Source organism: Typopeltis vanoorti, chromosome 13 (genome assembly GCF_054136105.1).
Source record: "Typopeltis vanoorti isolate ZY-2024b chromosome 13, IOZ_Tvanoo_1.0, whole genome shotgun sequence".
Classification (NCBI taxonomy): Eukaryota; Metazoa; Arthropoda; class Arachnida; order Uropygi; family Thelyphonidae; genus Typopeltis; species Typopeltis vanoorti.
Genome location: NC_143561.1, coordinates 92,072,097 through 92,098,188, shown reverse-complemented (window position 1 = coordinate 92,098,188; position 26,092 = coordinate 92,072,097). Strand labels below are relative to the sequence as shown.

At 34.2% G+C, this 26,092-nt stretch overlaps 1 protein-coding gene across 1 annotated transcript in view; it reads right to left on the bottom strand.

Moving 5' to 3' along the window:
* Positions 1-1,749: 1,749 nt before the first annotated feature.
* Positions 1,750-26,092, bottom strand: part of LOC150100365 (ras-related protein Rab-18-B-like) — a 130,849-nt gene continuing 106,506 nt past the window's right edge. The window contains exon 7 of the mRNA XM_090402412.1: positions 1,750-2,626. Within this exon, the coding sequence (XP_090258538.1) occupies positions 2,516-2,626 (111 nt within the window). The 3' untranslated portion in view covers positions 1,750-2,515. The remainder of the gene's footprint in view (positions 2,627-26,092) is intronic.

Sequence of the window (26,092 nt, the reverse complement as noted above, 5' to 3'; positions counted from 1 at the left end):
TCACTGTTCATGGTACCACAGCCAAATGAGGAAAAACAGGACCATACCATGACACTGCCACCTCCGAATTTCATAGTTCAGGTTATGTACTCTGGTAAGAAATGTTCACTGGGCATCTGCCACACCTGTCCATCTGCTTGGTAGACGGTATACCGTATTCATTGCTCCATAACATACCTTTCCAAGCTTCCACATACCACTGTACACATTCTTTGCACCACTGAAGATGACACCACATGTTGGTTCGAGTAATGTGGCAAGGTTATGAACAATCTAATGATAATCTCAATATATAATAGTGGCTAAGTATGGCTGATCTTTTTAGGTTCATGTACTATACACGTTGAGGACTTGAACACCTCTAGGTCATAAATGCACGAATCCTGTCTAACCACTGCAACAATACCATTTTTGTTCTGCATGTTGAAAGGCAGCAAAATAAATGGAATTGCTTTTGTATTGTTACAAGGCAGTTGCTCTATGAAGCCAACAGACTGCAAACATTGTCACCTGCTGAGACTATATGTATGGCTGCTGCCTCCTTCACCATGCCATTCAAATCCTCAGTAGTTTCCTGTAACACTACATCTCAAGCAGCTTTTCCTTTCAGCTTTTCTTTAAGTTCCAAGTTTCAAATCTGTAAGTTGCTACTGAAAAAATAGCTGCATCCAGAATCCTCAGCTTTGTTCCTGTAATAATAAGATTACCTTCCAGACTTCATTCAGAGAAGTCTCTGAATGAAGTCTATTGTTCTAGCTATTTCTAATCTTATTTTCTGAAATTCTTCATAGTGATAACGGATCCCAAGTACTCAGATTTGCTGACTTTCTTGATTAAAGTACACTTGTTTCTTTGTCCATATTTTCTTTAACTATAATCTTTGTTTTAACTAGGAGTGAATGATAGCTGTCAAAGATTCATCTTAATTCTTTTCTGTCATTACAGAGGAGTACTATATTATCAGCATATCTGAGATTGCTGGCCTATCCTACTTCAGCCCATCAGTCTCACACATGATGTTTTCAGCATGGACATTAAAACAGGCTAAGCTGAAGAAAATTTAGCAAACCATCCACTATAACAGATTAACATTACACTGACATTCTGGACAATTCTATATTTCCTACTGAAATAACCTAATTGAACATCCACATGACAATGTCATGCCATGTGGCAAGGACCATGGTAGCATCACTTGGGAGTGCAAATGTTGGAAATTAATCAATATCTCCAACTTGGCAATGGGAAATGACTGCCATGTGGATAAATCAGTGGACAAAAATATCTGTGTCAAAATTATTGGAGTCAATCCAGACGACATCTGTATTGAGGCTAATGGCATACAGAAAGTGTGAAAATACTCAACTATAATTGCAACACAGTGCATACTAGCTTTATTCTTTCCCAATCAAATTCTGCCATTCCTGGATGTAACTTAAACAGTTTACTACTAAATAAAAACAAAGCAGATATTAGCACAATGTTACAACTGTTAGATATCATAAAATTATAAACAAACTGTTTATTTCACTATCTTGATTCCTCAATTAAAGATGAAAGAATACAAAATGATAACTATCCTGAAAGTTGTCTTTCCATCTATTTAGTATATTCCAAAAGTTGTAATTAATCAGGCAAGACACAATATATTACAGTGTCTTCTTGGATTATTAAACACATTAAACACAGTGTCAGGATATATTAAACACATTATGCATTAATGTTTATCTGAATGGGGAATGCTACACATTTAAAAGGTGGTTAATTTTTATTTCATTGTGCAAATATAGCCGGTTACAAACCATCTAAAATTTACAAGTTTTATACACAATTCACAGTACAAAATACTTTCTTAAATGTGCAAATCTGCATCAAAGTTTGAGTCATTAAAATTCTTCATGGTTTAAAATTTCAAATATAGAATCAAAATTTCAGTAATAAAGAAATTTTAATATTTCAAAATTCAACATAATTTGATAAATCACAACGTCCACTTGTGCAATTTCCATAGTTTCTCGAAATCTGATACATCAGCGAATGAAAAATGATATCATTTTAACAATTATTATGGAAAAAATAAATAATTTTAATATAAAGTTATTAAATATTATAAATCGAAAATTAAACTTTAATAATTAATAAAATGTATATATAAAGAACTACTGACATATGCAGACACACACCTCTACACACCTATTCACATTACAAGATGGATTTCATTTTTTATGGAACAGGAACTTAAAGAACTAGAAATTGAATAATAATAAATTGGAAACCACAATGAAATAACTGTTCATTAAATAGATGGAAGTTGGAACATCTTATCCTGGGTAAACCACTTCTCAAGCAAGTGTATAATTTTTCATGGAACCCAATTATTATACACATTGATTTAAGCTTATATCCCAAATAACAAATTATTCAAGAAAGAAAATCTTTTCATTCAGATGGCGAGCTGAACCTGCTGGCAATGTTTCTAGCATATAGTATGAAGTCTATACCTAATCACATGATCTTAAAGTACACACTTATAACCCGAACACCATCCATTCATCTCTGTTGTAGATTCTTTCAGTGTTATTCCACGTGGATGGTCAGTTTCCCAGAGTCCTGGTGTCTGTAAAATCTGAAATAAAAACAGATTATAAGCCTTTAACTTTTCATATGAACATCTAGTTGCTGACAGAATATATCTTATCTACTTAAATTAAAGAAGATGTCAATTACTGAACTAACAATCTTTACTCACTTGTACTGCAACTGCACTGTGAATACAGCAAAGTGACATCTACATCTGAACTATAGACCTACAAACTTAAAACTGTATGGAATTCGTCTTTAATTTAAAGAGTTGGAATTCTTGAGAAAATCAGAAGGGTCTTATACTAATACAGAGCAGAATTTTGCTATAGCAATGTACAGCTTACACTGCAGTTCACTTGAATCATAAGTGTGCAAACTTCCCATGATAATAAGACTACAAACCATAACAAATAAAGATAAACTAAACAGAGAGCTTTTCTGTTTAAGAATTAACCTCCATTTTCTTGGCTAAGAAAACTGACTATAACTTCCAAACTTAACTTATTTGAGTAGTTTTAATGAGACATTCACAAATCTTCTTCCCTACTTGCAGCATCACTGTTTTAGCTCTGAATTTCTGACCCTGTAAATTCATCCTCCATGATTGATATTTTACCAGAAAATGTTTTTCAGAAATACCTTCAAAACTATGACATCCACTGTAGATAGATCATCACTTTTCAGCTGTTCCTAGTAACAAGTTTTCAAACTGTGTATTGTACAAGATAATTATACCCCCCACCCCTCCAGAAAAAAAAATCTGAAGAGAATGGCATATGGACTGAAAGAAAGATGATCTTCTAGTCCATAAAAAAGGCAATTAGGTTTCATGGCATGGCACTTAACATGAGTGTTGACATTTGCACATAAAATATTTCAAATATACAATATAAATAAACTAAAATCCTTTGAATCACTCCTCATTCTACATACACCTAATTGGCCATTCAATTTATAGTATATTAGTACTGTGAATGGGCAGAAAGTTGAGATGTAGAAAGAAATTAGTTAATATTTCATAAAACTAATTAACATTTGAAAATATGCAGATTACATTCATTAGAAAAGATATATATATAACATGGGAAACTATTCCTGAAAGGCAGCAGTAAAAGAAATAAAGAGAAGGAAAAATTTGTTCTGCAAGTTTGGACTTTAAATGAAAGAATGTTGCATGTTAAAAAGTCATCATCAATGTGAATATGTGTTTTAACAGATTTAGAGGAGCGTGTGAAGGAATTTCCAATGTCAAATCTAATGAACAGTGACTTATTTGAACAAAATACAAGCAACAGAGTTGAAGTAATTTGGAATTACTGTCAAAACAACTAAGGCTAGTAATTGTATTATGCCTATTTTGCAAGATAAATAACTAGTTTCCAGGAGAATAATAAACTCCTGTCATCTCCTGCCATGAAACTGGCTAACTCTCATTCAGATTAAAAGATTTTATGAAGGTTGTTCTTAGAAGAGATTCAAAAAGCATTATTACTGACTTAGGCAAGAAACAGAAACTGATTATCTACATGAAAGAATGAATTATTGAGAGCTAAGTCATCATCAACATGATAGGTATCCCTTCAGGGATACCTATCATGTTGGCTATACAGGATACTGTGATAACACTCCATGAAAAGTTTTCATTATTCCGAACTTCCTATCAACAATTTTCCTGCAAATTACTCTGTTGCTTGTCAGGACTCCAATATCGTCAGATATTATATATCGGTCTTCTAAGGACTTTTCTCTAAGTTTAGTTTTCCTAGAGGGCCACGAGAGTTTGTTAGTAAATACATATTTATCTTAATTTTAAATTTTCAGCTACAGTTTAGAATATAATACTAAACTCCTAAACAATTGTTTTTTTTTTTCATAATTCATTTTAATCAATATAAAAATATGCATAATATTTTGTTTTGCCACATACTGTATATCTCAAAACTCTAGTGTATTCACTGACATATGCTGTATCACTACTGTATGCCAAGAAATGTGCAGTCTGCCTTCTTTTTCTGAAAACAAAAAACAGAAATCAGCTAAACTGAATATGAGACAAAAAACTTTCCAGCTTGGAACCTGACATGTTTACTGGCATATGAAAGAAAGAAAGCCAGTCTATTCTTTGCATGAATATTGTAGAAAGTTTTTCCACTTGGTTATAAGTTAAATTAAACATGCTAAGAAATTATATTCTTGTTTAATCCATTATCCTAAGCAAACAAATGGGAAGTAACTTCCCATTTGCATTATGGGAAGCTACTATCCAGACAGGTTTTGATTTTTGAGGTCTCATCAGTGGGAGCCAGACCCAGAAAAGATACCAGTCACTGAAGTCATTAGCTTCTATATACAAGTAGCCTAGTTGTGAACTTAAACTTAAATGAACAATTAAATACTTTACAAATGTCTCACTTTTTGGCATTATTTCATGATATAGCTTATTCCTATCCTAATTTTCCACTGAAAAATATGAAAATTGTGTATGTTATGCAAACTACAACAATTTTACACTCAGAAGGGACACATGATCTCACAACTGATGGTAAAATATGACCTATTGGGCTAAAGGGTGGGACATGAGTGCTAGTAGACTGCCCAGTTATATGCTTTTCCAAGTGGGTCACAGCCAGAAAAGTTTGAGAAACACTGTTCTAAGGCACTTCTACTTACACTCATAAGTAGAAGTGCCTTAGAACCAAGCACCTAGATCTTGGTCTTACTCTGGATCTTTTCCTGCCATGCTAGTAAAACACCTGTTTTGGTAACCTTTCCTGTCTATTCTGTTTATGTGAGTATATCAACTGAGATTGACCTTGCTCACATATCTTGAATGCTAACAATGTCACATTCTTTCCTAATAACTTCATTTTTAATATGATTCTGCTATTCAAGCCATCTATTCACTCTAATTTTCCTAAAAACTCATATCTGTCATCTCCAGTCATTCATCAATAGTTTAGTGTAAGTGAAAATTTAATATGATTCTGCTATTCAAGCCATCTATTCACTCTAATTTTCCTAAAAACTCATATCTGTCATCTCCAGTCATTCATCAATAGTTTAGTGTAAGTGAAAATAAGACGGTGTTAAATGGTTTTAACTTATGGATCCAGTTGCTTTGTTGTTTTGATTCATTTCTCTCTTATTCCATATAAATTTATTCAGTTAACTATCTATTTTTATATGTGAATCCTACTCATGAAAGGTCATAAGCCTATAGCTCATTAGTACCACGAGCAGACTAAGAATTTTTTTTGTATTTTTTAAATTTATTTTTTACACAGTCCAGAACTCTGCTCTAAAGACCAAACACGGAAGTTTTTGGCTACTTCAGGCAATAAGCAGTGCAGTGGTCACACTAGGCAACAAAATTTATTTCCCACAGCAAGATTTGAACTTTAAGTCAATGCATCATCACAGATATGAATCTGAGACATTTTAGCCAACTAAAAATAAAATTATTTTTATATTTAATTAAAATAATTACAATATATTTAATTAAAAATTAAATATATTGTTATCTATAGTCCATGACCGACTAATATATATAAGTTGGAGATGTAGGTGAGGAATAACGTGGATGGAGCAAATCAAACTCTAAAATATAACAACCTACTAGTGGCACCACAAGAAGGTAAGGATTGTACATTAGGTCACTGCTGGCCTGGTTGACCAGCAGTGACCTAATGTACAATATTTGCTCTCCAACCAATGGCTGCAGGTTCGAATCCCACCATGGGTATGGATGTTTCTGATTGTCTTTAGGTGGAAGGTGAATCTCATCGCCTGGAGTGAGACCACCACCCTGCTTATTAGAGGGCTGTAGTGGCTTGAAAAAAGTTCCATGTTTGGTCTCTAGAGCAGGGTTTACAGACAATGCAAAAAATAAGTAAAAAAAAAAAAAAATTATATATATATATATAGTTTTATGAAGAATTAAATGACTAGAACCAAGATTTAAGTAAAAAGGTTTTAATATAAACACACTACTAGTTTCGGCCTGTAACAGCCTTCTTCAGGTGACTTTATAAAAGAAAAAACACTAAACATTGAGGGTTAAAAGACTATGAACAACACAGACAGTCTTTATACATAATTAGCATGAAAACATTGTAGTTGTATTTGAAGCTGTTCTTTTGTTTGTTGCATTGTTGGGAGAGTGCGTGTTTGCTGCATCACGTGAACGCCAGTACATGATTACAGCTGAATGACTATCTGGGAGGTTGTAGCTTAAGTTGTTATTTAGATGAATAGGATTGAAGATGATTTCTATAGATTCCACAATTTTTCTCTCTATTTCGCCACTGCAACGGAAGATGTTAGTAGATTTTTCCCAGCAGACTGTGACTTTGGTTATCATCATTAGGATTAGCCGAGAAAAGGATATGACTTGATAATGCACTCGCTCGCTGTCTCTTGTAAGTAATGTCTCTCGTGTTCTTCCATACGCATTTCGACAGATTTGTCTGTCTGCCCGAAATAAGGAATATTACAGTTACACACACATATATATATATATATATATATATATATATATATATATATCTGTGTGAGTGGAGAACTGATTTATTGATTTTATATATATATATATATATATATATAAAATCAATAAATCAGTTCTCCACATTCCTTAAAACTATGTGGTGGTATCCTCTCAGTTGTCTAGCTTTGGCCCTTAAGTGATCTGAGAGATGAATCATTTGGGGAAAGAGGGCAGTAATTTGATAGCAAAGATACCAGTGAAACATGAGAGAATAAAAAAGGTAACTTAGAAAAATAGCCAATGGCCCTTCAGAACAACTATATCATAACTAATGAGATTCTTTAGTATCTAGTTTGGACAAGATTGTTCTACTTTCTTACTGTGAAAAGAGAAAGGGACCATTTAATGTATTTGAAGTGGTAGGAGAACATTTATCCATCATCAGTGCAAGAATCAGAGGGAAAGAAAAGAGGCAAAAGCAGGGTTGAATAAGTGTTACAGCAAATAACACTGCAAGGAAACCAGAAAGCATGTGGCCAACAATACAAGTTTCCCTGTTTAATTCACTCTTTTAAAATCAATACTCTGTTGATAATTTGCATGTAACTATTTCAAGCTTTAGTATAGATAGAAAAGGAAGATTGAAAGTGATATGTGCTTAATTCTTAAATACAGCCTATTTCAGATTATCAACATACACAGACTGCTATCAATATGTGAAATTACCAACAGTAAATTATTATTTATTGTCACTTTTTTTTTTCATTTCAAACGAACTACTATAAATGATAAAATTTCATTTAAACTGTTAATCTGCACAAAGATTTATTATAAACTCTTCTATTATAAATAATAGAATATAAATATATTACAATATATTTATATTCTATTATTTATCACCAGAACACTATTTACTACTCAACTGTTTACTACAGTTCAATTCATGATGCTGGACCTATCAATGTAGCATTACCCATAGTAAATTACTTACTGCCTAGACAATATTTACTATATCTGTTGTTTACTCTGTACTGGTACACAAGGTAGTAAATTAAAAGAGAAAGATGCTTTTTCAGCATTCAATCATGGACAAATGTCAACTTGAAATGCTTTTACCCCCCCCCTCCCCCTTTAAATGGATTCTATGTTCTAAATTCACTTTTTTTGTACTCAAACTATTTGCATTTCTGAGACATATAATATTCTTTCCACTGCTATTTGATTCTCCTTTACAATAATTCGATACAGCCTGGCTATACCACTAACTGATTTGTAGAGAGAAAACAGCTGGAAACACAGTAAGTGCCAAGCAAGAATGACAGTGGGAGCTAATAATGCTGCCAGTTTTTGTGATATGAGCCACAATAAAAGCTCTAAGAAATATTCATCACTGTTTATGACTAACATAGTTTTAACCAAATAAAACTGAGAAAAATAATGAGGCAACCAAAGGCATTTCTAATGCTTGTTTAATTAGCATGTTAATGTTAATTACAATGACAACTGTAATAAATGGGACTACATATTCGTGGTACAGGTTTACAAAAAAAAATAAAAATAAATACAATTGTACCTTGGTTTGCGAGCATAATTCGTTCTGGAAATGTGCTTGTAATCCAAAGCACTCGTATATCAAAGCGAATTTCCCCATAAGAAATAATGGAAACTCAGATGATTCGTTCTAAAACTCAAAAATATTCATATAAAAATGATTAATCCAAAATACATATACCTTCGTATGCCTTATATATGTATACCTTTTTATATTTTTATTATTTAAATGTAATGTACATAAAGTAATCGAATTTATTAATTACATTACAATTACACATTACAGTAATTGTATTGGGTAGGACGACTTTCATTGTCACTAACGGAATCACTGCTATCTGTTGACTCTTTCTTTTCTGTGCGACTTTAACAAGGAACCTATCCAATGACACTTACTTTTGCCTCCTTTTGAGGATTTCACGGAAATATGAGATTGCATTGTCGTTAAACAGATTCATCACTCACACTGCCACAGCCTTACTCGGGTGGTGCTTTTTTTGCACTGTTTCCCACATTTTACACACCTCCCTAACCTCTTGCTGTTGCTCACGATGCAGATCCATCAGTTCGTCGGTGGTAAACTCCTGGCCATGTTCCTCCACCAGCTCTTAAATGTCATCCTCATTCACGTCCAGTCCCATGGTCTTCCCCAAGGACACAATTTCATCGACAACTGGCAGCTCCTGTTCATGAGCAAACCCCTCGACGCAATCAGACCTCAGTTTTCTCCAAGCAGAATTAAGGGTTCTCTTGGTAACCCCATCCCAGGCTTTATCGATGATCTTGACGCAGTTTACGATGTGGAAATGATTTTTCCTAAACTCTCGGAGGGTAAGGTTAGTTTCTTCAGTCACCTTGAAGCATCGCTGAAATAGTGCCTTGGTGTAAAGCTTTTTAAAGTTTGAAATGACCTGCTGATCCATGGGCTGGAGTGATGGAGTAGTGTTGGGAGGAAGGAACTTGACCTTAATGAACTCAAATTCTTCCAGTAAGTCGTCCTCAAGGCCTGGAGGATGAGCAGGATCATTATCCATAACCAGCAAGACTTTGAGTGGCAATTTTTTTTTCTAAAAAGTATTTCTTCACTGCAGGACCGAAGACCTCGTTAATCCACTCAACGAACAAGATACGAGTGACCCAAGCCTTGCTGTTGGACCTCCACATAACGTTTAACTGGCTGTTCTGTGCCTTGCATTTCTTAAGGCTCGTGGATTCTCAGAATGATACATGAGCAGGGGCTTGACTTTGAAATCACCGCTTGCATTAGCACACAGCAAGAGGGTGAGACGGTCTTTCATGGGCTTGTGACCGAGCATTGCATTCTCTTCTGCTGTTTGGCATCTTTTTCCAAAAAATCCCCGTCTCATCGCAATTAAAAACTTTCTGCGGCAGGTAACACTCGGAAACCATGAGCTTCTGGAACCAGCAGCCTCTCCGCGCCTCACAACACTATGGATGCCACTTCTCTTAAAGTTATCAAACCATCCCCTGCTTGCCTTGAAGCCTTCTTCGTTTTCTGTAGACGTACTGGGCAGTTTACTTACGAGGTCAGTGTACAAGGCCTTTGCCTTCTCATAGATCAAGTTCTCGGTCACAGTATCACCTGCTAGTTGCTTCTTGTTTATCCACATCAAAAGCAACTTTTCTACATCTTCCAGAATACGTGGCCATTGCTTTGATACTCTGGTGACTCCATTTGCTACATCTAACCCCCTTAGTTCTTCTTTAATACTGTGCAAATCATTGCTGTAGACTTATAAAATCTTGTGACGGCGGCCACTTGTATACCTTGTTCATGCTTCCCGATGATTTCCTTCTCAACTTCCACCGTAATCATCTCCTTCTTCTTACTGCCTTCCTTTTCAACCTTTTTCTTCATTGGGGGCCATTTTCGTAGTACAGTTAATAAAGAACAGTCACTACATTTGGACACAAAATAAAAAAATGCTTTACGCACACACATGGTCACAATGCTAGCACGAATGTTGAATATATGAATGAGGTATGCCGACTGAGACCAAGCATGCGAGACGATTACTCACAATCCCGAGCAGCTTGTGATCACGTGACGCTCGGCAGACAAAGCATATAGGTAATACTTATATTGCAAGATCTTGCTCATTTATCAAGTTGAAATTTATTAAAAATTTTTGCTCGTCTTACAAAACACTCGCAGACCAAGTTACTCGCAATCCAAGGTACCACTATATATGTGTGTGCATTTGAGGATGGATGGCTGTGGACAAAGAGTAATATATGATGGAGTTGAATCAAGGAGAAGGCAAGTAATCAGTGGTGTACAGTACTATACTTAGGCTGCTGCTGTTTAATTTACGCATTAATGATTTGGGAAGGACTATCTAATTGCATACTGATCATGATACTAAACTGGGAAAGGCAATAATTAAATAAACATGATGTAGAGATCTTGTAGGATGATTTTTAGCATACTGACAGTTTGAGAAAGGATAACGAGTATCTGTTAAATGAGACAGAATGTAAGATTATGAACTTTGAGATGAGAAGACTACGTTTTTGGAGTATGATGATGGACAGAGTTGTAGTTCAGAGTATATACTGCAAAATTGTGTAGGCAGATAAATCAGAAGATTGACCACTTAGTTGTTAATAACATGCCCACAAGTAGAGATAAGGAAATTATCCCCCTTTATAAAGATTTAATACAACCACAGCTAGACTACTGTTAAATATTGGTTCAACCAGATTTCTTGATTATGTAGAAATAGTGGTGAGATCCTAAGGCAAGTAATCTGAAATGGTGAATGGTCTGTGGAGTAAGATTGATAGAAACATAAACATAAGTTTCTAAAGGAATGTAAATGTGGTTCACATTACATAAGGGCAAGATATTTTACTTTGAAAGTGATGACAGTGGAATTGGTTGTCAGAGGTGCTGTATCAATAAATCAGCTCAAAGAGGGTATAATTGTGTGAATAATGGATAGTTTGGTCTGCTTGCAATGAGTTTTTTGGACTTGATGGAGTTACCTGTACAAAAATAGACATGGGGATGAAATGTATACATGCATTTTATACTTCATATCTATGGTATGCTTTGCATCCATGTTTTGATTCTCAACACATCAGCTGGTAAGATGGTTAAATACTATAGTCATTATATGTATTGTAGTTCAGGTTCCAAAGTGGGATTCAAAACCCATAGCCTATTGGTTAGAGAATAGTGATGCTATTCATTCATTCATTCATTCAAATACCCTTCAAAATAGTTCACATAATATCACTCAAGGTACAGGTAGACTTACATGTTTGCAAGATTTATTCTCAATTTCTTCCCTTTGCTTTTTCATTTTTTTTTTATTACTGTAGTATGGATTCCCATTTATTACAATTGTCAACAAGAAGAATGTTGTGACTTTCACACTTCAGAACAACTGTCTTCTATCTGAAAGCCTCTGTAGAAATAACAAAAACATGCCAACACTTAGAAATCACCTATCACACTGAGAATCCTAAATAAAGCACTTAGCTGGACTCATTCTATATGAACTGGAAATTAATAAAGTTCCTTTCAGCTTCAACTAAAATAAATCCTATATGGATTAATAACTACTAAAAACTTTACACTTATCTCTTCATACAAGGATATCCTCTCTGTTTTCTGTTTCTAACTTTTGTTCTAATTTCTGTCCAGTCTTCATATACTGAAGATACAGAAACTCCACAGCTTTACTCCTGCTGTGTTCCTTTACTACTCCATGGACAGTTGAATGCCTAGCAACATTTGTTAATGTTCTTTTTTGCTTTCGTGTATGCTCAGTACGAAAACAAATGTGTAACTGAGAAACTTCTGCTCAAGTCCAGCATGTTCTACCATTATGGTTTTTCAGCATTGGGCTTGAAACGTATATTAACAGTGACATATAGATGTGATATTGTTTTTTCAAATTTTCCTGCTGGCATTGAATGCATGCCAGCAAAGGTTGGTCGATTGGTAGAGCCTCTGCTGCTAATGGCGCATGCAAAAAGTTAAGCAAATTTGAGTGTGGTTAGTAGTTGGAAAGGGAATAATCATTTGATGCTGTTGGCACACACACACACTCTCTCTCGATGAGTCTTTGGACTTCCTGGAGGTGTCACATAATAATAATAATAATACCAGCACCTATTGTTTTACAAAACAAGCACTAGTTATTACTATGTCCCTATATCCCAGCCACTTCAAAAATATAGCCAGCACTTTAAAGAGTATGGCTTTTGAACTCCATATCAAGCTTGCTCCTTATCTGCTACCTTAAAGATCAACCCTTGCCACATATATACAAAGTTCCCTGCACCTGAGATAGCCTATTAAAAACAGATTAGATCCTCTATGTATCCAGTAAAACATTCTGCAAAAACATAATCTGGAAAACCACATCTAGATCTGACAACTATATAGTTAGATCTAGCAGACTGTTGGATGCTGCCCATAGAATCAAATGGAAGAAAAGAATATTATGATTCAGTGCAACAAGTATAAACATGAAACTTTTTCTGCAACTGACAGCTGATCTTAAGGTCCAACCTTACCTATGAACCACAACTGGTAAGCAAGTCTTGTCCATCTGAACTATCTAAGTACATGCTTACTGCATCATTCATTCACAAGGGCAATAATATATACGTATTCATCAGATCTGATATTCCATATCAGAGAATGCCAATCCTAGAATCTGCGCTTAAAAACTGGAGTAAATGATATATTGAATTTATCATTTAATATATCTTTCAAAGGAATTGTCCTTTACAACTGAACAAATTTGTGGATAAATAATTTTTTTTTTAATAGTGGTATCACATTCTTGGGAACTTGTCTTAAAACCATTATGATTCTTTTTTCTCAAGTCAACAAAAATTTATCAAACTGAGTTTGATAAATGTGGAACAGAAACAAGATAACTTTTTACAACAGAATAAAGAGCTTTTTGTCCTACACTAAACTGTCAAAATGTTTATTTTTTTAACCTCATAATGGCGATCTTTAGCGCAACCATCCTGCTCACAGAAAATCTAACCTTGTATTCTAGATTATAAGATTTTATCTTATGTTGTGAATCTTATCACAACACACAGGATTAATCATGTATACTTAGCTTATGATATGGCACTGATGAATGTGTATCTTTTAACCATCTTCTTAAACACTTGATATACCTATTTCATACCTATTTCAATTGGGGGGGGGGGGTCCTAAATCCAGTCCAGCATCCTGTCATTTCACATCCAAAGCACAACTCATACTTTCTTGATTAGAAATGTGAATTTTGTTTTGTAGATTTTAATGTCACTTGACCACATACACACACACAATGAAGAATGAGTTTAAAAACAAAAATGCACATAACAGTCATATCTACAGTTATAACCAAAGATACTTTATTAAAATTAAACTGTTACCATAGACACATTTCAGTTTATATATCACAAACCATCTTCAGTACAGAATAAACAAATAAAATTCAAACACAAAAAATACATGCAATAAACAATGGTTATGTTATCCTGTGCAAGGGTACTAAACCACTACACTATTCGGATCCTAAAAAAATGTTTTTAAATACCAACATACAGTTTACTAATAACAGTTTCTTAGTTTTTGGACACTGACAGGCCATTGTTAAGGTTTAAGTTATGATGTAGAAAACATCTTCACTTTCTTTAAAGAGAAATTTTTTAAGGTTTAAGTTTATGATGTAGAAGAACCTCTTCACATTCTTTAAAGAGAAATTTGAAGCTACTTCTATGTAACAAATCATTCCAAAAAATCCTATGGCTGGTGTTGTTTAATCACACATTTTGTAAGGTTAGGCTTATATTTAATAGACATATTTAATCAATTAACAAATCAGCTCATTGGCCCCAAACAGTATAAGTTGCAAGTATGTGGAATTTGACAGTATTGGTTAGCAACCAGCAGAGCAATATTATTTTTATGAGATGGCAAATGTAGGCTGATAAGTTTATATGTAGCAAAAAAAATTAATAGGCATGCTCTAAAGTACCTTTAATATATGGTGAAATGAAATTCTATAGTCATCTTTTCTTGTAGAATTTGAAGAGAAATAGTTAATAATCTATTGGTGATTTTTGGATTGTAGACATTAAGAATCAAAATTTCTTGAGTACTGATCTAATTATTCTGTATATTTGGGAAGAATGATGTAAGTAATATGTAACTTCCAGAAAAAATTAGGTATATAAAGTCTACTGATGTGGTGAGAGAGCCATATGCTTCTTGCTTGATTTGGATGTCTAAAAAAGGATAGTATTCCATTTGACTTTTTTTCCCAGGTTAATTTGATTCTCAGATGCAGGTCATCAATTTTTTTGTGGGAAGGCAAGTAGTTCTTTGCAGTTGGTATGTGATTTCAAATAGCAAAGGCACCATTCATGTAGCAAATCCAAAGTAAAGGTTTAGGAAATATATTTTTCTTCTGTATGTTCTAGATAAAAGCTGGAGATAACAGCAAGCACATAGGAGCTTTCCTCTATATATACTTTGTCATTCCAAGTGAAGTGTTTTTTAGTGGGGAAACCCATCCATGAAAGGTTAGTCAACCTAGTACACTAAGTACCATGGATGGGCAAGAAGGGACTTGTTCACATTAGATCTGAAGAGCTATGGATTGTACTTTTTTGGAAATATGTGTTGAAAACTGTTCTAAAGGGCAGCAGTGAAAGGGATGAACAAAGAGGAGGAGAAATTTGTTTCGTGGGTTTGAACTGTGAGAATGTGGTGATATTACTGATGTCAATTCTGGTGGACAGTGGCCATAGAAGTATTTGTAGAAGATGCAAACTGCAAAAACAAAGTGAAAGTGGGTGAAGTGTGTTAGTAAGAGAGGAGTCATTAATCAGTCTCTGTGCAAAGTACAGTATCTTTAGGGAGTCTTATGGGTACCATCCCAGATGTGAAAGCAATATTCAGTGATTTGACAGACTTGTGATTTGTGTAAAATTAGAAGCTGAGTGATAGCACCTTAAGTGAAAAGAAACTTAATTTTTTTGGACGTAGAGAAGGCAATACTTGTAATATGTTTGTGCCAAGAGAGATTTGAGATTAGTGTTATCTCAAGAAGCTAAGTCTCATTTTGGGTGTTGTCAAACATAAGGTAGGAAGAGAAGGTTGTGGTGATTTGTCTATTGCCAGGTTTGTCAAATGAAAAGGAGGAAAGCAGCATGCTGTCATCAGGGGTAGATCATTTATATATAGAAGGAATAGGGTGGGTGAGACAACAGACTTGTGGAACCCCTACATTGGTTATATAGTTAGGGGACCCATCCACCATTACACGAAGTGAGCATTCAGTCAAGCCTTGAAGATATCAAGGGCAACCACTTGAGACTCGCCAAACTTTTCCATGTATTTGATCGATAAGAATGACATAAGTGAGTAAATCACCTATTGATCAACAGTGACAGAATCTATACTGGCAGTCATTTATTAGTTGAGTCTTCAAGGTAGCATAGCAACTGAGTGTTGATGGTTCTTTCTATTTTTTTTGAGGAGAGAAAAATTAGATGGTAGTTTGAAGGAAAATATTTGTCACCCCTTTTTTTAGGAATGGATTGAATGTGGGCTAATTTCTAGTCTGTACAATAGATACTTATGTATCTATTGTACAGACTAGAAATTAGCCCACATTCAATCCATTCCTAAAAAAAGGGGAGACAAATATTTTCCTTCTCTGCCATTGCCATTGCATTGCATACATTCTCTGCCAGTGCATAAGGGAGTGTAAAAGGGTGATATACAGGGTGGCCACAATTAAAGAGGAAGTGTTCTGAGCCCCTGTAGCAAAAAATGTATTTTGGATGAAATGCAACCAAATTTGGTGTAAGCACACTCTGGAACATGGGGTTTTGATTTACAGGAAAAAGTACAACCAGGAGACAATTAGTGCTAAATTCACGTGATATTTACATAATCTCTTAGTTTCTACTGACAAGTTGGTGGATATAAGGATGACTGAAACAGATTCACATCATTCTCATAAGACTGAAGTGATATGGATTTTATCATACTGGAATGTGCATTGCTAGTCAAGCTTTACTATCAACAACGTGATAACACTGCACTTTGAGAATTCCGATATTTGAAGGGAGAAAAGGTCCAGTGACAATAATAAATCTTAGAAAAATGATTTTACAATTTGAAAATAGTGGATCTTTAGCAGTGAGGCCAGGATGAAGGTGCAAAAGGATTATTCCTCAACAAGTTGATTAAGTTGCAACTGCCATCGTGGAACATAGAATGAATAATGCACAAGGGTCCAGCAGTGCTCGGGCAATATCAAGGCAACTGGACATACTATACTGAATTATGTGCAAAATCCTGCATCAAATGCTGAAGTTTCTCCCCTACAAGATTTCCCAAACTCAAGCTTTGCTTCATGGTGATGTGGAAACTCGACTGTAGTTTGCCGTAACATTCTTAGCTTGAATGGAGGTGGATGATGCATGGCCATGGAAGATCTTGTGGAGTGACAAGGCACATTTTTATTTAAAAGGTAGCGTTAACTCACACAATTGCCACATTTGGGCTGTGAATAAACCCTATGTAGTCCATCATACCCCATTATACTCACTGAAAGTCACGGTGTGGTTTCACTGCATCATTTATTATCAGTCCATACTTTTTCGAAGAACCGCACCTAACAGGACCAATGACTTGTACTGTCTTTGCTGTTAGATATCGAGAGATGCTGCACAACCTTGTTGTTCTGCAACTGCAGCAGCGAAGATGCCTTGACTTTACCATATTCATGCATAATGGAGCACCACCTCACATTGGATTGCCAGTACAGCGAATGTTACAAAAACACTTCACAGAACACAGAGTGAATAGTCGTGCATTGTCCACAGCATGGTCACCTTGTTCGCCTGATCTCAACCCCCGTGACTTTTGGTTGTGAGGTCATCCAAAATGCATGGTGCCTGAAGGACATGTTCCAATTTAGCAACCTTGAAAGACAGAATAACACAGCATGTGAGGCAAATAAATGCAGATCAGTTACATTCTGCTGTAGAAAATATCATTCACAGAATGCAGTTCTTAGAACATCTGAAAGCAAGCGATATTGAACTACATCTATAAGTTACACAAACACGAAAATTGATTTGTTGTGTCTCTTCTAGCATTACTGTTTAATTAACCATGCACTTATAGTGCCAAATGTCCCCTGGTGACAGAATTTTGTATCTATTTTTTATCTTCTGTAAATCAAACCCTATGTTCCAGAATGTACCTACACCAAGTATGGTTGAATTTCATCCAATATATTTTTGCTACAGGGCTCTGAACACTTCTTTAATTATGGCCACCCTGTAGAATAATAGTCGACTCTGAAGCACAAACAGAAGAATGCCATCAGGATCAGGAAATCAAGTTTTCTGATCTCTTCTTCTTCCACTTTTTTAAACTTGTGTCTATTACTATTGATGGTGCTTCTGCAATGATAGGTAATAAATCAGGCTTCATTTCATTATGTAAAAACGATGACAAATATCCAGATTTTTGTCATCGTGAATAATACAGTGGTACGATAACATACCACTGTATTATTCACCAACAAGTACTATATAGTAAAAGATTAAACACAAAAGATGTTTGGAATATTACATTTAAAATTGTAAATTCTGTTCGAGGAAAAGCCCTGCTATGGTGATTATTTAAATTACAGGCAGATGATGATAGGGAACTTCTGTTGTACAATAATGTTCGCTGGCTCAGCAGAAGTTAATTTATAGAAAGATTTCTTGTATTAATTAATGATATAAAAAATTTTCTTGATGAAAAAGGAGATATTTATCCACAATTGAGTGATAAAAGATGGTTGTTACACTTATCATTTTAATAGATTTCTGTACGAAATTAAGCAATTTAAATTTAGAGTTACAAGGTAGAGATAAATATTTAATTGACATGTTAAGTTCAATAAAAACTTTCCAACAATACTTACTTTTATTAAAGAAAAATATAAACGACCGCGAATTTAGACATCTCTCATATTTATTGTTGTACCACTTTATTGTTGTACAAGTGGTACAACACACCCAGTGTTGTACCACTTTACCCTAGTCCTGAAGATACTTTCAGGCGCAAACTTTGTTTGCACACACTTGGATAAAGGATTAAACTAAATTTATTATAGTCTAACCAAGTGAAAAATAAACTTTTAACATCTTTCTCTAAATCCAGAGTAATTTAATAAAAAGGTGGCACACCGTTTGGCAGCTCCTATAAGAGGAGATGACCTTGCTAATGCTTCTGCCATGGTATCTCCACTTGGGCCTGGCTCCCACTGAAGAGACCTCAATAAAGGTCGAATCCAGGCCATACATATCCGCAAGGAGATGTGTTTTGCATTATGGGAGATACTGAGATAGGAGTGTTGGTAGCTTGCTCCACCTTTGCAAGGAGTTGCCTGTGTTGTACCACTTTACCCTAGTCCTGAAGATACTTTCAGGCGCAAACTTTGTTTGCACATACTTGGATAAAGGATTAAACTAAATTTATTAGTGTCTAACCAAGTGAAAAATAAACTTTTAAAATCAATAAACAATGAAGTCATTTGGAAGCATGCACATCACATGAAAATTTCCCCATATTGCATGAACAATTTTGTCGTGTTTCGGATCGACATACTTGTCAGAATCCACTTTTTCAAATATGGCCATCATAAAAAATCAATTAAGAAACCAAATTACAAATGATTATTTGGATGATTGTCTGCGATTGGCCACTTCTTCATATCAACTTGACTATGAAAATATTGCGAGGTCCAAACAATACCAAATTTCACATTAACTTTTTTTTTTTTTTTTAAATCAAATAGCATTTACTGTAACTTGTGAGTTTGTAATCAATCTGTTGTTTTTTCTAACTTTGGTTTTCAAAAACAGAGAAATAAATATTTTATTTCAATATATTTTTTTTTGTTGTATTAAAATAATTAAAAGTGATAAATAAATTTTTAAATACACAACTAAAGTTTTTAGTTGTTTATTTGCGCGTAATCAGATATCAGGTTGGGTGAATGTGATCTATATAAGAGAGTAGATCGCCGAATAACTTATATATAAGAGAGTAGACCGCCGAATAACTTTTTTATAGAAAAGTAGCTCGCATAGTAAAAAAGGTTGAACACCACTGCCATACATTAAGGACACTGCAAAGCATGTGTCTTGTTTTCCTAAGATATTAAATTTTTTTTTTGCCACATACAACTTATCACCAAATCAGCCTACTTTTGTGTCTCATAATGATAACATTTCTCCACTGCTGTTATCAAATTTCATTGTATCTGTAACTTATACTATTTTAAACAAATGAGCTGATCAGTTAACTGATATATCAAATGATTACACATAACAAGTCTAGCCTTTGCAGACATGATTAACAACACCAGTCATGGGATTCACTGAAATGATGCAAAGTTGCCACAGCGGTATATCTACATATTCAAATTCTTGTTTACAGAAGAGAATCTTCTACATTATACCAGCTTAAACCTCGATGGCAAACCCCAAAATCTGGAAAACTTATTAGAAACTGTATGCTGTAATTATTATTATTTGTTTATTTTTTTATTCTAGTAGTGTAATGGTTTGTAACCTAGTGCTCTTATGACTGCATATAAGAAACACTGTTTATACCACATAGTTTCTATGTTGATTTGAATTTTCCATTGTTTATTCTACATACACAAATTGAAATATCTGTATGTTAACAATTCAATTTTATTATATCTTTGTGTTTTTACACCCTCTGTCCAAAAGGAAACCGAACTTTTGATAGAAAATAAAACATAGGCCAATTATAATTATTCAAATCATTTATTTCAATCAATATACTCTCCCTCAGCTTCGATGCAGCGTTTGGCATGGTCAATTAATTCGTTAAATGAGTTTTTTTTTTTATATTGGTTTTTGGGATACTGTTGAGGATCATGGTCACTGCTACTTGAATGTTTTCAATGGTGTCGTATTGCTTTCCTTTCATCGGCGAATGAAGTCGGGAGAAGAGAAAAAAGTCACAGGGTGCTAAATCAGGTGAATACGGCAAGTGATTTAACACACAAACTTGGTTTTTGCTCAAAACATTGTGTCACAATGTTCATACGATGAGATGGTGCATTATCATGCCCAGCTGCCTGCATCACAATATTCGTGCCATAAGCAACGAATTTTCGAATTCCGGCTGGTCAAATGGTCACTATTGACCATTTGGCCAGGCGGAACAAATTCTTTGTGGATAATGCTTTTGGAATAGTAGAAACAAATCAGCATTGTTTTTACTTTTGACTTCTCCAAGTAACTTTTTTCCCGATGGCCCTCTTCTGGTAGTGTCCACTCAGCACTCTGGCACTTTGTTTCGGGCTCATACTCAAAACACCACATTTCGTCACCAGTAACGATTGTTTCAAAGAAGTTTGAGTCCTTATGAGCGGTTTTAATGAGTCCTTGCAGTGTTCGATTCAATACATTTTTTGGTCATCGGTAAACTTGTGGGGAACAAATTGCGAATTCAATTTCTGAAGGCCCAAACTCTCAGTCAAAATGTTATACACAGTTGATTTTGGAATCCCCAATTCATCTTCAATGAATCTCACGGACAATTTCGGGTTTTCTTTGATGAAATCACACACTTTTTTTGGATGTTAACTTCGCTCAGTCCAGTGTTTGGACGGCTCAGCTTTTTGTTGTCCTCAAGCATCTCACAACCACTTTGAAATTGCTTAAACGACTTGTAAACTTGAGTATGGGATAAGCATTCATCACCATATGCTTTTTGAAGCATTTGATGTGTTTCAGTAAAACATTTACCAAGTTTAACACAAAAGTCAATCACAGCTCTCTGTTTGAAACTCATCTTCTGACCGTTTGTCAAAACACACTGTCACTCTTGGCACTATAACTCGGCTTCTAATGAAACAAATGTCATAAACAGTTGACACAACACTAATGAAGGTTGCTGCTTTTGACAACAAAAAGATACAACAGGTGGTGCCACTAGTTTCTTCTATTTTCAAAAAGTTCAGTTTCTTTTTGGACAGAGGGTGTAACTAGATTTTACACAAATGTCTCTCCACCAAAAGCAAAATTGGGCCTACCCTTTGTGCAAACAAATGAGCAATTACACCAAAATATACACCATCATCATTGTAATGCTAATTACAGATATAGATGGTACTGTCTGTTCCAGTCTCATCCATCTAATATCCTCTTTTGAAGTCTACCTGGCTTCTCTTTCCAACTGGCTTATATTTTATTAATTGTTTAGGATATCGGGTATCGGACATTCAGTTCACATGTTCCATCCAATTTTGTTTGCAATTGTTTAGTTTTTCTTCTTTTAGAATATCTTTGTTCATTTTTTTGTTTAATAATGTGGATTTTGCAGTTCTCATGAATCTCATTTCACTTGTTTTTATTCTTTGTTTATCTTGTTTGTTTACTGCCCAAATTTCGCTGCCATGTAATAATGTGGACACTGCTAAAGTATTATATATTTTCAAGCATGTTTCTTTTTGTACTATATTTGGATTGAGTGTTCTATTTATCAGGCCTATAATCTGTAAAAATTTTGAAGTTTTTAATTTTATGTCTTTTTCTCCTTCATAATTTCACATCCAGATAACTAAAAGTATTTATCTGTTCTATTATTAATAACTATTTTATGTATAACTGGAGTTTGTCTATAAAATGCCATTGTTTTAGTTTTATCTATAGATATTTCCATTCCAAACTGTTCTACTATAATTTTAAGTTATATATTGCTCTCTGTAAATTGTCTTCCTTATCTGATATTATTACCTGCTCATCTGCAAATAATAGCATATTTATTTTGTTACTCTGGGAAATGTCTATACCTGGATTGTTTAAGGTGTTCCACTGTATTAATACTTTATTAATATAAATATTGAAAAGTGTTTGGAGACAGGGGGCATCCCTGTCTTACTTCTTGGTTTCAGACATTTTTTCATTTATTTTTATTTCATTATCTTTGTATATATTCAATATTGCATGTAGTAAAATATTAGGTATATTTATTCTTTAAAATATATCAAAAAAAATTAAATTTCTAAATTTAATTTAGAAATTCATCTTTTGTTTATAGATTATGAAAAAGCATTTAACAAAATAAAAAGATATGTATAATCTATAAACAAAAGATGAATTTCTAAATTAAATTATCTTTCTCTAAAAGCAGTTTTAAAGAAAAGCTACATTCATTTTAGAGCATCCTTTTCTAAATCCATTTTGACATTGCAATAATATTTTTTTCACTGTATATTTTCAATTATTAATTACGTATTCTACTATATATTTTGTAGCATGTATTCAATAAACTAATACCTCTGTAATTAGCAGGTTTGGTTTTATCCCCCTTTTTACATATAGATATTAGTATACTTGTATTCCATTTTATTGGTATTTGTACATATTTTATTTAAAAATGATAATAATCTCTGATGAAATTTTTTCCAGCAAATTTATACAGTTCAGAGTTTATCCCATCTTCTCCTGCTGATTTACCATTTTTTTTAAAATTTAGATTGCCCTTTAATTCTTTCATTGTTATTATATCATTTAAAGCATTTTGTAAGCTTTTGGTATAATTTTTTTGATGTTAGCATTATCTGTCCAAAGATCCGTAAAGTAATCCAAGAATTCTCTTAAATATAGTTCACAATTTATATTTGCAGTTTCAAAATATACTCCAATTTCTTTAAACAGACAACACCAGTTAAGAGAATGGAAATGCTAATACAAATGCAAAATCAAAGTCGTAGCTATATATCCCTCACACTTGTCATGGTTATGCAATCATATCATATCATATAACCAAAGTTATTTCTCTGAACAGTTACAGTGCCAATAAACGTGATGTAATCCTTATGTACTAGCATGTCATGGGAAGTTATGACTTTGACCTGATTCAAAGTGAAATAACCCTTTGATTTGACATCCCAGAAACAAAAGATGCTCTTTTTTTTTTAAACAAATGGTAAAAGAACATATGGATGTAATTTTTGTATTCAGCATATATAATTCTGTTAAAATCAACTACGCTTGGCTATGCAAATTTCAACATTATTTTTCAGGTCTCTGATCTGATCACCTCTTACTTTCTATCATTTAAATCTATATCCTGATATAGATCAGTATTCAATATATAACTCATCTGAATTATATATATATTGCATACTGAATTCAGCAGAATGGTATCGGTTGCTGGATGGGAAGCATATCGATAGTACATGGGAAGCATTTAAAAAAATACTCAAATGATGTAATATCAGAATGCATCTTGAGAGTTCGAAGAATAAATAGGGTAGGAGTGAAATGGATGTATAATCTTATTAAGCAAGAGATTTGTAAGAAATGAATAATGTGAAAGGAATACCATCTGCATAAGGATGATGTCAGTTATAAAAATTATAAGCAGCAGGCAAGAAGAGTTGCAACTGTTGTACAGAAAGCTAAGTCTGAGTATGAAAAGAAACTTGGGTTATCTTTACCTTGCTCTGCAAGTTAAAGATAACCCATGAGAATTCTATCAATATGTTGCAAGTAAAAGAAAGAATGAATATGAAAGAATAGCTCTTCTGAATGTAGATGATGTGAAAGATGCAGAAGAGGTTGTTCAACTAATGAGTGCCCATTTTGCTAAAAGCTATCAACCTGCTGTATGCAACATTGAGTTCACTGCTACCTCTTCTGAAGAAACTCAGGTGTATAAAGAGGAGATATTAGAACTGTTGCACAAAGTGAATAAGAATTCAGCAATAGATACCGAAGGGATATCAGCACAGGTGGTAAAATTGTGTTCAGCTGAACTCTTTGACCAGGCTATATAATTTGAGTCTCAGAACAGGGAAGATTCTGCAGGAATGGAAAGAATGTATGGTAATCCTGTTGCACAAGAGTAGTGCAAAGACTGATGCATCCAACTATCGACTAATCATTATCTCTGGAGTGGTGGTGAAGATTTTGGAAAAATTGGTTAGGGCTTGCATTCCGAAATGGGTTGACAGTGAATCTCTACTTTGCAATTAACAGCCGGTTTTCTAAGTGAAGGTAATGTTTTAGCAACTGGCTCACATTCTAGATTAATGTTACCACTGAACTAGACAAGGGGAATGGATACACATGATACTTTTGGATTTTGCTAAGGCTTTTGAAAGAATATAGCATAGTAGACTATTGCATAAATTGGAGAATATGGGCTTGGGTTATAAAATATTAGTGTGGTTAAGAGGATGACTGGCTGACAGATATCAAAAAGTGGTATATGGGGGAATGTGAGTCTGCATGATTTAAGGTAACTAGTGATGTATCACAAGGATCAGTCTTTGGTCCACTGTTATTCAGTCTGTACATTAATGATATTGGGAAGAATTTGATGGGTGACATACAGCTATTTGCTGATGGTGCAAAGACAGGTAGAGTAATCAGGAATACTGCTGATATGCAGTACTTGCAGAATGATTTGAATAGACTGGAATTGTGGACAATGGAAAATGGATGGCAATTCAATGTCAGCAAATGTAAAGGTATGCACTTTGGCATGATTAAATATACAATGCCGTATTATATTAGTGGGATTATGCTAGAAAAAACTGATCATGCTAGTGATCTTGGAGTGTTAGCAGATGGCAAGTTGAAGTTCAGGTGCCATGTAGCAAAGATAACAAATGCAACTCAAAAGATAATTTCAATGCTGAAGCAAACTTTAACATGTAAAGATAAGGATGTCATTTTGGCTCTTTGATAAGACCTCACTTGGACTACTGATTCAGTGGAGAGAGTGCAAAGGAGAGTATTAAAAATGATATCAGGATTGTGGAATACTAATTATGAGGACAGATCGAGTATTTGTCCTGCATTGAGGACACAAATACTCAAACAAGAGAAATGGGGGGGTGATACGATTGAGACATACAAACTTCTGATAGGGTTCATACAGAATTTCAGTTGATGAATTTTTCATCAACAATGAATTCTGATAAGAAGGGGTGAGGTCTAGATTTTTAAATCTCACTGGTGTGTTATTGGAATGTGCCATTGGTTGGTATGTGCAAGCAGTGTGAATGAATTCAAGAATAAGTATGATAACCGGTGTATGTAGTATGTGGCCTTCCTCGATGAGTCCCTGACTCCCTGGAAGTTTCTCTTAATAATAATTTTTTTTTTTTTTTTCCTTCAGACACTTCTGCTATTTCATGCTTCATTCTATTCAAATGACCATGCTATTGTGGATTTGGTTTGCATATACTTTCTTGAATATTAATATCAAATTCTTTTCTTATGTTTTCATTTCTGCTATAATTCTGCAATTAGAACTATTCATTCCCTTAATTTTCTTCTCTACTCTCATATCTGTAGTCTCTATTCTTTGTTCAACTTTCAGATGCATATGTTAAAATTAGTTTTAAGAAGATATTC